The sequence below is a fragment of the Grammomys surdaster genome, unplaced genomic scaffold (genome assembly GCF_004785775.1).
Source record: "Grammomys surdaster isolate TR1022 unplaced genomic scaffold, NIH_TR_1.0 949, whole genome shotgun sequence".
In the NCBI taxonomy this organism is placed as follows: domain Eukaryota; kingdom Metazoa; phylum Chordata; class Mammalia; order Rodentia; family Muridae; genus Grammomys; species Grammomys surdaster.
This window is the reverse complement of record NW_021605368.1, coordinates 317,625-330,167: the sequence shown is the minus strand read 5'-3', so window position 1 is coordinate 330,167 and position 12,543 is coordinate 317,625. Positions and strand designations below refer to the sequence as shown.

General features: G+C 41.6%; 2 protein-coding genes across 2 annotated transcripts in view; both read right to left on the bottom strand.

Annotated features, from left to right (window-relative positions):
• The window catches only part of Bsph1 (binder of sperm protein homolog 1), a 27,966-nt gene extending 24,104 nt beyond the window's left edge, over positions 1–3,862 (bottom strand). The window contains exon 1 of the mRNA XM_028782990.1: positions 3,811–3,862. Within this exon, the coding sequence (XP_028638823.1) occupies positions 3,811–3,862 (52 nt within the window). The remainder of the gene's footprint in view (positions 1–3,810) is intronic.
• Positions 3,863–7,063: 3,201 nt separating this feature from the next.
• Cabp5 (calcium binding protein 5) overlaps positions 7,064–12,543 on the bottom strand; it is a 10,352-nt gene continuing 4,872 nt past the window's right edge. The window contains exons 4-6 of the mRNA XM_028782994.1: positions 12,146–12,255; positions 10,377–10,524; positions 7,064–8,143 (exon numbers count right to left, since the gene is read on the bottom strand). Coding sequence (XP_028638827.1) covers positions 8,118–8,143; positions 10,377–10,524; positions 12,146–12,255 — 284 coding nt within the window. The 3' untranslated portion in view covers positions 7,064–8,117. The remainder of the gene's footprint in view (positions 8,144–10,376; positions 10,525–12,145; positions 12,256–12,543) is intronic.

The window sequence follows — 12,543 nt, the reverse complement described above, 5'->3', positions numbered from 1 at the left end:
GGAGGGAAAGAGAGAAGGAGGAGGAGAAGGAGGAGGAGGAGGAGGAGAAGGAGGAGGAGGAGGAAGAAGGAGAGGAGGAGGAAGAAGGAGAGGAGGAGGAGGGGGAGGAGGGGGAGGAGGGGGAGGAGGAGGAGGGGGAGGAGGAGGAGGAGGAGGAGGAGGAAATGTGTTCCTCATACCTTGAGGCTGACACATACAAACTAAGACACTGGATGATTCAGAGTTTGAAGAGCGCCTTTATTCATGGTTCAGATGACAAATCTCATGTAATCCTAGGGTGTAGTCACATGGGTCTTTTTTTTTATAAAGATTATACTTCTATTTGTGATAGACTTACCCTCACAACTTCTCAGTTGTTTTATGTTCTAGTGGTTTTACTTTAAGGACTATGATTTGATGTTTGTGTTTTTAATTGACTAATATATGTAGATATCTTGACTTTTTGGGACAGGGTCCCACCATGCTGGCCAAAAACTTACTATGTAGCCTAAAGTGGCCTTGAACTATAGCAATCCTCTTTACATCAACCTCTGGAGAACTGAGTATCATAAACACAAGCCACTAAGTTCAGCACAGGGCTGGAATTTCAGGCTCTGAATTTGAGAAATGCAGATTTTAAATTAAGGTGTGTCCTCATCTTATGTGTTGTCAGGATTCTCTTCTGATTCATCTTTCAGAGAACAGAGTTGTGTCTTTCCTGTCTTCTACATGGGAAGGTTTCTCTCCACTTGCAACAGATTCAATAGACTTTCCCCTTCGAGTTCACTCACCTCAATCTTTAGAGTTAATAGTAAAAGGTGAGTGATGGGGTGCTATGAAATTAATTTCTTACAGTGGCATCCTTCTATCTGCAGGCTTTCAATAGGACAGATTTCCAAAGGGACCACGTCAATGTTGAAATGACATGACCTTTCTCCTTAGATATGAACATGTACTTTTGGACAAGTTTTTAATTACTTTATTTATTTACATTCCTAATATTGCCACCCTCTACATCCCCCCTCTCAGAATTCTTCACCCCATTCCCCCTCTTTTGCCTCTGAGAGGGTACTCCCCCCTACCAGGCATCCACCTATTCTGGGCCATCAAGTATCTACAGGATTAGGCACACCCTTTCCCACTGAACCCAGACTAGGTAGTCCTTTGCTACATATGTAGCGGGGACACAAACCAGCCCATATTTGCTCTTTAGTTGGTGGCTTGGTCTCTAGAAACTCATAGGTGTCAAGTTAGTTGACAATGTTGGTCTTCCTATGGGGTTGCTATCACCTTCATCTCCTTCAATCCTTCCCCTAACTCTTCTATAGGGATCCCTGACCTCAGCCCAATGGTTGGCAGTATCTGCAACTGTCTCAGTCAGATAGAGCCTTTCAGAGGACAGCCATGCTAGTCTCCTTCAAGTACAGCATAGCACCAGTAATAGTGTCAGGGTTTGGTGCCCACCCATGGGATGGATCCCATGTGACAAGGACACATGCTTCATTATATTCATAGCAGCCTTATTTGTAATAGCCAGAAATTAGAAGCAAACAAGATGCCCCACAACAGAAGAATGGATATAGAAAATGTGTTTCACTTTCACAATGAAATACTATTCAGCTATTAAAAATAAAAACATCATGAATTTTGCAGGTAAATGAATGAACCTAGAAAATATCCTAAGTGAGATAATGCAGACCGAAAAGGACATGCATGGCCCATTAAATGTTTTCTGTTGTGGTATTTTCCTGTGAGCCATGTTGGTGCTATAATCATCTTAGAGTTTGGAATATCACATATTTAAAATAGGGATGCTGATACTATGTTAATAATGATAGTATTAAAATAGTGCTCTAGAAGTAAAGATATAATATTTAAGACTAATCAAGACTATCATACTGTCTCTTAGTTTAGATAGTTAATAAGTGGGAATAAATGGCTGAAGAGATGATTCAGAGTTTAAGAGCTCTGGCTGTTCTTGCAGAAGACTAGAGTTCAGTTTCCAGCACCCATACAGTGGCTCACAACCACCTGTATCTCAGTCAATACAACATTTCTCTCTGCAGACTTCCACCCCTTCTCTTAACCCCCTCTTCTGTAATGATCCCTAGGCCTTGGAGAGGGGTGGAGGAGATGATAAAGATGTCCAATTTAATATGCAATCTTGATAGATGGCTTATCCTGACTTTGTAAGGAAGAACGTTTATTCAGTGCTCTCTGGTGTTGGTCTCTGATCTTGTGATCAAATCTTAACAAGTCTATCGATGCATTAAGATACCCATGCATCTCTAGGAGATGTAGTCACATCCTCTTCATCCAATAAATGTTCCCAGTAAAATTAAGGCCTATCCAAGGTCATACCTCTAGGCTGTGTCAGAGTTAGAATTTGAATTCTAGTACAAATTGTTTATGGTGCTCTCTCATTATGTGCTGTTGCCTACATAGAAATATAAGTGTGTACAAGGTACTTATCCATGGACAAACTCATTTTTGCATAAAATGTAATTATGTTCTTTCTTTATCATTCAAAAGATGTTAATCATATCTAGAATTCGTGTCCTAGATAGACCCTTAAATCATGTATTTTCATAATTCTAAATCAACCTTATCCTTCCATTATACCATCACTCACTTCTAATGTTTATTTTAACATTCTATCCAAATCTATCTATATCTTTCTCTATGACTGCTCTCAGCTTTAAATTATATCATCAATACAAATTGACACACACATGGCCTTCACTGTTTGTAACAATGAATTAAATAGATGGACTGATAAAGTTAATAGTTTTACACTATGAAAACTCTTAAGTCTATTTCAAACATTAATGTAACTTAACTCCTACATCAATCTGTACATCAGGGTGAGGTTTGCTGTTCTTGCTTTGTTTCCTTTAATTTCAAGCTCCTGAGATCTACAAAGTTGGTCATAGATTACTCCAATTCATGTGAGCATTGTTTTACCTTGCTCTCTATTGCTATGATAAAGAACATGATCAAAGGCAACCTGGGAAGAAAAGGGCTTATTTCAGCTTTCAACTTTCAGGTTACTCTCCATCACTGAGGGAAGTCAGGGTAGGAACTCAAGCATGAACCTGGAGGCAGGAACTAAAGCAGAGGCCATAGAGAAACACAAACCATGGCTTGTTCCCCATGTTTTTCTCAGCCTGCTTTTTTAATACAATTCGGGATCACATGCTCAGGAGTGTTACTACCTACAGTAAGCTGGACCCTCTTGCATCAATAATTAGTCAATTAAATGCTCCCAAAGACTTACCTACAGGCCAATCAGTTGGGGACATTTTCTAATATGAGGCTTTTTCTTCCTAGATAACTGTAGCTTGTATCAAGTTGCCAAAAACTAACAAGCACAGAAGTATAGATTATAGTCACGCTGGTTGGGCCAGGGGAACTGTTGGGTTGTAGTGCACATGGGACCTGTTCTTGGGTTGATGTGTGGGTTCCACCTCTGTCTTGCTACATGGCTAGGGCCTCTCATGGGGACAAAGGCTCAGGGAATTTGACTGTGTCCACTACACGTTGACGCCAGGTGTACATCAGGCTATGTGAAACCACAGGACTCCCCTCTGAAGGAGTCTGAGGTCCCCCAGGGAGCTAGAGCTCTTGGCTTGGGGGATCCCCAGGCCAAAGGCCACCAGGAATTGGCTGGTTCTCAGGCCCTTGGACTCCCAGGCACCACTGGGGGACCATGGAAGGGCTAAGAATGAAGTGGGGACATACAGTCTGAATTTGCCTGCAGCCAAAGGGGATAAGGGGAGAAGCTCTGACTGTGTCCTGCAGGGATGAGAGTTCTCGATCACAGTGACTCACTTGGCTGAGTCATGGTTGGCTCAGCTTGCTTGCTCAGGTTGGTGGTCTCCATGGCTGGAAATGCAGAGAGTTCTGCGGGAGATTAGACAACAGCTCTATAGACGAAGGCCTGCTCCACTGTTCCCCATGGCAGGCCCTGAAGAAGAAAATTAATCCATGCTCTTAAGATATTTATTGTCATGGAGGAAAATGGATGAAAACTATACCCCGGATTCTCAGGATGGGCCTGAGGTTAAATACCTTTTGCAAGGAGGAGTGTCTGGGAAGGAATGTTTAATTGGCTATGCCCTTCTGGCCTTTAGGTATCTCATTAATGTGGAGATCTATCTTGAGGCTCTGTGGCCTATATTGATGCCCTCTACCTGTGGAAGGGCTAGGGGGCATTGTCTTATGTGACTGGAGGACTCCACTCTATGGAGGTCTTCGGCTTTGTGTCAGGAGCCTGGAGTCTGGGAGTCTAGAGAAACGCATGCCGTCCCTTAGGATCACCTGGGGTCTCTGGCAATTTCTAGCTGGTCTTCTGTAGTGGGAGACATTTAAATCTCCAACACAAATATGACCCTTCAATGAAAACACAACTCAGTAATTATGAATATATTCTGTAAGCCTAGATATGGCAGATACCCCTACACTACTCTGTTCCCCAGCTATGAGACTCTTATAACTTGAGGATTTTCCAGACCCTGTGACTGTCCTTCTACCTCCTGCTTCCCAGTCATCCTCTCCTTCGTCATCTTCCTCCTCCATTGTCTTCCTCCAGTCCTCTCTTTTGCTCTCTTCCACCAACCTTTATTTCTCCACCTCCCCTTCTTCTGCCCAATCACTGGCTCCAGCCTTTATTTTACAAATTAAGCTGGGCAGAAGGTTCACTAGAATTCACTTGTGTAATGACTCATACCTCCTCTGCAGCCCTTCACAGGAAAGGGGAACTAGTATCAAAATACAAGGCTGGGACTATCCACAACAGTCCTCAACCAGAAATCATGTTGTCCTACAGGTGACATACATAAACTGTGAGATTCTGCAGTTGGCTCAGCCACAATATACTCAAAATCTAATTTGAAGAAAAAATACTTTACCTTTTATCAAGTTTCTACTGCCTAGGCCTATAAAAAGCCTCTGAGTACCAGATCAAAGCAACTCACTGAGGTCCCCTTGAACTGACCCTAGGATCTTAGCTTGTTTTCACACTGCAGTAACTCTTTAAATCTTTCTTCTATGAGCCTTCTTTTGAGACTAATACTTTATAAAACTAACCCTCAGGCTGGAGAGATGGTTCAGTGGTTAAGAGCACTGACAGTTCTTCCAGAGGTCCTGAGTTCAATTCCCAGCCACCATATGGTGGCTTACAACCATCTGTAATGGGATCTGATGCCCTCTTCTGTGTGTCTGAAGACAGCTACAGTGTACTTATATACATAAAACAAATTAATCTTAAAACTAACCCTCTGCTGACTGTGGATTTTATTTTTAAGTTTATGATTTTTAAGTATATGACCATGAATGTTTGACATCCTACTTCCTGAATTAAGCCCATCTGAGAAAGGAAAGCCTCCATCCCATGCGTCCCATGTTTCAGTCTCAGTATTTAACAATAGTGCTTCACCAAGTAGACTTTTGTATGTCAAGGTCAGAAGAAAAGTGTGGTATAACCATCAACTCTGTTTGAACAAAAGACATGGTGGATATGGAGTTCTTTGTGTGTGTGTGTGTGTGTGTGTGTGTGTGTGTGTGTGTGTCTGTGTCTGTGTCTGTGTCTGTGTGTGTTACTTTTATTTAAATAAAACACTTTATTCTTTGATAGCGTCAAGCATCTTTTCAGTGTCTAATGATCATCTCCATCTATCACTTTCTCCCTCTAACATTCGTTAGTGACTCCACCCCATTTCCTTCTCAACTTCATGTCCTCTTTTTACTGTTACTAATAAACTCTATTGCTACAATACTGATCTGCTCAGAGGCTCAATAGTGGCATGACAGCTATGACAGTAATCAACTGCTTCCTGATAGATTAAGAAACCTATACCATAGGAGGGAATCTATTCCTGGTAGGCCTGGTCAAAAGCCCATGACTGGGGAACTCACAAGCTCTAGAAGGAAACCTACTGTTGTTTCACAAAATCATCATGCTGTTAAACGACATCCTAAATTTTTGTAATTATAAATAGATTTTTTCTTCTTTTTTGTTTTTTTTTCTTTAACTTTGGTCAGAGAAGCTTCTTCTTGCTTGGGTGGATAGTGATTAATGCACAGGCTCATAACTTGCCAAAGTTCTGGGTATAACTATGAGTGCCCAGCAGTGGATGAGCTATCTGTATCAACTATTCAAAGCTCAAGGAATATAATAGAAGAGAAAGGATGGGTAGTAGAGCTGTGAAATACTGATTTCTGGGCACAACAAGGCTGTTAACTACATCAATTCATAGTAGCTATGGTTACCTGCATAAGATCAATCCAGTCAGAACTCCAGCATAGGTAGGGATGGGAGGAGGGCACCTGAGGTACCACCACCACTAGAAGAGCCATTGACTGGTTATAAATAGAGAATCACTCTTTTCGAAGGCTGCTCATGCCCTAGTGGATATAAGCATACCACTCTCTCACTTTATGTTCCTCCAGATTGTTATTCCCAGGAAATCCAAGACCATATACTCAGTCTTCTTTTTTTAAGGTTTATGGATGTTTTGCCTGCACATATATATGTGAACTGTATGTATGCAGCTCCCACAGAAGCCAAAAAGAGGTCAAGATACCCTGGAATTGAAGTTCTAGATGATTATAAACCACCATATGGATGCTGAAAATCAAGCTCCAGTCCTCTGAAGAGCAGCAGAAGCATCTTTCCAGACCAATATTTCCTGTAGCTTGTTTTTTCCATTAATTAATTATTTATTCACTTTACATCCAGATTGCAGCCCCACTCTCTCATAACAACCCCCCCAACTCACACAGTCCCTCCCACTACCACCCCTCCCCTCCCCATCACCTCTGAGAAGGGGGAGGTTACTTTCTGAGTATTACAGGGCCTCCTTTCGGATTTCATGAATCTTAACAAGCTTTCCTCTGGGTTGAAATGTTTCAATTTAGAGATAACTGCTACATAAATATTGAGAGAGAGAGAGAGAGAGAGAGAGAGAGAGAGAGAGAGAGAGAGAGAGAGAGAGAAGCACTAAAAGAAAATCCAAGTTGTCCCTGGATAGTGACACAACTGAAACAGTAACCACAGACAAGAGGATGGAAAATATATTCTTCTACTTTTACTTTATTTCAGTCGTGTAAATTGAGGCTATTGGATCAAGAATCAGATGACATATTTTATATTTCTAGATATTGGACTTTAGTGCAAGAAAGACCTGACACAAATACTTTATCTTGAATGATAAAGCAACTGAAGGGTCAAGATCCATGTTGGTACATGAAGGATGAAGTTCACAAACCCCCTAAGGTAGAGACAGGCCTGGAGGAGCCTGGGACAGATCAATACAGCAGCAGAGGGCTTCCAGAAATAATGATGGTGCAGTCACTTGGCTTGGGCTAGGGATTTAGGGAATTCTCTCATTCTCATTCTCTCTCTCTCTCTCTCTCTCTCTCTCTCTCTCTCTCTCTCTCTCTCTCTCTCTCAATTTGCAGGGGATTAAATACTCACAGGGATCAGCTTGCACTAAACCTTGATAATCCAGATTTGCAGTTTAGCTCAGTTCCCCTGGGATTATCTCACACTAGGGCAGGGACATGGGTGTTTACAGGGGGGCGACAGACTATGCTTCTGGGAAATTGGAAAAAAAGCAACTTTGAATGCCTCTTCCTGAGACATTTCTAAACTGATACTTATTAGGACTGTCATTATAACCCTTTGACTGGTGGAACACTCTCTTACTACAAGAAGAAAATGAAGTCATTGTTGAAAATGAGTAGCTGGGGAAAAGGTAAGCTATATGTGTAACTTTTTGAAAGGCTTTCTTTTTTTTCTTTTAGAATGTGAAAAAGTTCCCACACTATCTTTTAACCAAGGGAGTCATGGAAAGAGAATCTGGTGGGAAACAGATTAGGAAATGATGCCATAGCCTCTGGAATGTTTTAATGGCACTAGATCCTAGTATGCTTCAGATTCATATACATAGATTCTTTCTTCTAAATTTGCCTCTGCTCCTAAGAAGCAAAGCAACTGTTTGCAGTTGCATCCCAGTCCATACAGTGACAAGTCCACTCCCACCCTCCATCCTTTAAGGTATTTCAGGCATCCAGTGCTCTACAAATGTTCAGCCATGTTAACAAGGCAGCATGTGTCTGGAGCTCCTATTACCTCTTCAACGAGACATCATCTTCACAAACTCTGAAGAAAGAAAAAAAAACTCCTGTGAGGCTCCTCCATGAGGCAACTGAGTTACTTAAGGGGAGCTTCTCCTATGTTGCAGGCCATGACATTAATCTTTAAAAAATACCTTGGACTCTGTATGACACAGTGTTCATAAAACACACTAAGACTTTATAAACAGGAATTATTAGTACTTTATTTCATTTGTGTCTATGTATGTTTTGTTATATGAATGTATGTACATTTGTTATATGAATGCATGTGCACCTGTGCATGCATGTGAAGGGCAGAGGATGATACCCAGTGTCCACTAATCCTCCTTATTTTATTCACTTGAGAATGGGTCTCTCACTGAACCTGGGGCTTTACTAGTTGTTGCTGTTGTTTTAATGTGTATTTGTATTTTGCCTGAATGTATGCCTGTGTACCATATGCATGCAGTGTCCAGTGATAGGAAAAAGGATCTTGGATCTCCTGGAATTGGAGTTGTGAACCTCTGTGGGTGATGCAACCTCTAAAAAAGCAGCCAACACTCTGAACTACTGACACATCTCTCCAGACTCTTCTCACCAATTTTTTGTTAGGCTGGTGGCCAGGGAACTGCAGTGAACTTCTGCTCTCCAGCCCTACCTACAACCAGTTATAGGCATAGGATCCTGGGTACTAGCCATCCAGACACAGGTCCCCATACTTGGGCAGCAAATGCTCTTGCCTACAGAGCTATATTTCTAGCTTTTGTTCTATTTTTCAGTTCTCCTAGAAGAGTGCCATTCTACAAAAGTAAAAGAGCCTAGTAAGGGAAACTGGCCTGTTTGAGATAAAGTGGACAGTAAATAGAAAACCCTGCAAGGAACAGGTTGCCCATTACTTTGTTTAGACTTAATTCCAGATGAACTTGCTGGCTCCACTGTGTCTTGAGGTCATCCTATTCTTCTCTTGTCTACAGTTAGCCTAAAGTTCTATCTGATAGCCTAACCTCCATTTTTCCCTACTTTCAGTGATACACATTGTACATCTGAGACCGATAAGATCCAGCAGGTGCCCAACACATTCACTAAGTTTCCACTTGAGGACCTGTAGAACAGATATGGTTTCCAACTCCCCCTCAAAATGACTGGGGAGCTGGATCAGTGCTGCAAAAGCAGGAGGAACTCACTTTGCATCTCTGGTAATGACCTAAAAATCCCATTGTGAACCTGTAACCATAGTGCTGTAGGAGGTGGAAAAAGGATAATTGCTGGGGCTTGCAAACTACCAGCCTGGCTTCAGGTTCAGAGAGAGCTTCTGTCTGAGAGGAATACAGTGGAAAGCAATTGATCAGGATACCCAATACCCTCTTCTGAATTCCGTGAGTGTGCACCCCGCCCCTCTCTCTCTTTCACAGACACACACTGTCCATTAACATCACACACAAACACCAGAGAGAGGGAGGGGTGGGAGAGAAAGCCTCAGCTGTCCTGCAGCATGGAAATAAACACAAGATATGTTCCCTGGAAAAGAACAAAAACTCCTGTAAGGCTCACAGTCAGGCTTAATGCATTCAGGTAAGGGAGAGGGGAGATCCTTCACAAAGGGGGATTATCTTGTGTCCTTGAAGGATGCATAAGTCTTATAAGTGCAACAAGAGGGCAGGACATAAGCTACAAAGGAAGAGAAGTTCAAGGATGCAGAATACGAAGCATGTTCCCCCAGAGCATACCAATTCACATCATAGTTGCAAAAGACTGGATAGGCTGAAGAGTCATCGACTTGAAAAACAGACTATAGATTTTGACCTTGCCTGAAGGGAATAGCTATATGCTGAGTACTTTAAATCAGAGAATATCACAATTTAAACTTGACATAGCCAACATATGCCTCTCTCAGATATGATCCCACAGAGTACTAGTTCATAGTTATTATCAAATTGACATAACCTAGAGTTGTCTGGAAAGAGAAGACCTCAACTGAAGAACTACCAGAATCATACTGGCCTGTGGGCATATCTGTGGGGCATTGTTTGGTTACTAATTGGTATAGGAGGCCCCAGTCTACCATGGGCAACACCATTCCCTGGACAAGTGGTTCTGAGCTACAATAGAAAGCTAGCTGAGCAAAGGCCAGTGAGTGCACTGTTTTATCACAGCAACACACAGGAAATTAGAACACACCTTCAAATGAGAACTTGGAGAAGATTAAAGAATGGATGACCTAGAGAACCACATAGAGAAGTGACAGGTGTAGATTCCTGGATTTCTGCCCAAAGTATTACCTTCAAAGTCAACAGTGCCATCTCCATTGATATCAGCCTCCTGTACCACCTCAGCAATCTCCCGGGGTGTGAGCTTCTCTCCCAGCAGCCTCTGCATGGCCTGCTGCAGCTCTGCCAGTGTAATCTCCCCATCTCCATTGGCATCAAACTAAACAGAAACAATGAGGCTAGATCAGCTTCACTGGAGAGGATGTCTTTGAGGAAGGTCAGGGTTCTAGTCACTTACTGGAAGCCAAGAACTAAGCTAAGCACTTAGGATATATCACCTACTGGAATGTTGGTTCATTGACATTATTCTTTTAAATGTAATATACATTATTTTAAATATATTTATTGGGGTGTCATTTATATACAAATTACACACACACACACATATATATATATATGTGCATATATATACATTACATATGTACATATGTAATGCACATATACATATATATGCATTCAACTAGATGAGTTTGGACAGCCAGGAACTTCTGTTTGCTTTCCATGTCTTTAAACAAATTATTACATTTATTTTTTTTTGTTTATGTGTGTGTACACATGTGGGTACACACATTCCATGATGCACCATAAAGATTGGATAACAACTTGTAGAACCCACTGTGTGAGTTCTGAGGATTGAACTTGGGTCATCAGACTTTTAATATTATCCTATGTCACTGGAAGTATTATATCATCATAAACATTTAATTTCTTTCTGATTTTATTCAGCCATAAAGGAAAATTTAATCATGACATTTGTAAGAAGATGGATGGTACTGAAAATCATTGTGTTAAACAAACCAGATTCAGAAAGACAAAAGCCAGATATTCTCTGCCATATATTGCACCTAAATTCAAATTTGAGAATAGATGTGTAGGCATATGTAGGAAATGAAGCTAGAAAGCAGACAATAAGAGGGGAAGAAGATATATTAAGGGAGGAGCAAAGAGGGGAAAGAAGATAACAGAATAACATATGAAATGAAAGCTAAAGAGGGACCAAGGCCTTGCACACACTAAAGCAATGTTCTAGTGGAAACTACACACCCTAGCCCCTCATTAGGGGATCCTAGGCAGAGGCTCTGCCACTTATCCATGCCCCAACCTCTCACTAGGAAATTCTACGCAGGGACTCTACCACTGAGCCACACCCACAGTCCCTCACTAGGGGATTCTAGGCAGGTGCTCTACCACTGAGCCATGTCCCCAGCCCCTCACTGGGGGATTTGAAACAAGTGCTCTATCACTGAACTATGCCCCAGACCCACACTGGAAGATTCTAGGCAGAGGCTCTACCACTGAACACTGCCCTCACATCCTGGAGACCTTGTTTGTTTTTTATTATGTCCATCACTTGGTCTTGGCTCCCTTCCACAAACATTTTCCTATTACATAATCTCTGCCCTAGAACATGTTTCCTGTCCTAGAATGTGCTTCCATAGAACAGCTCTGCCCATCTAAAAATAGCAAACTCTTAGATTCTTCCTTCCTATTGAAGGAACCAAGAGGCCCCACCCTGGGGAAACAGAGGGTATTGGATATCATCTGTGATCTTAGAGCCTCAGTTTCTTCATATGTATGATAAGAATTGTGTTTACTCCTAATATTGTATGTGAAAGTCAAGTCACATGAATACATATTGCCAAATGTTTAGAATATGTTATTTTCCTTGTACCTAATCACACACAACTAGTTGATTTTGGTGGGCACTGTCTATTGTGTAGACTAATAAAACTTGATGTCTCCCTTGCCCATCACTCAGTATTATGGAGTTATTAATTCACCTCCTTGAAGGCATCTCGCATCTCCTGGACACCGATCATCCCTGCTGTCTCTGCAAGCAATTTGGGTGTCATCAGTTCTACAAAGTCTTCAAAGTCTACACGGCCACCAACTGAGGAAGAAGGAACATGGTTACCAAGGATTCCACAGGCTCTGAGTTTCCATCCCTCCACTTTCTCATTCATGCCATAAATAAGTCTGCTCCCAGCCTCCTGCATGCTAAGGATTTTCTTTGAGTTTCTACCTCTACTTAGTCAAGTTCTCAGGTTGTTCTAATATGATCTTATTAGTCAAAGGATATACATATAACTAGGTGACCTTCATAAAATCTCTTTAAGTTTTATTCATTTTAATCTCTCTCTCTCTCTCTCTCTCTCTCTCTCTCTCTCTCTCTCTCTCT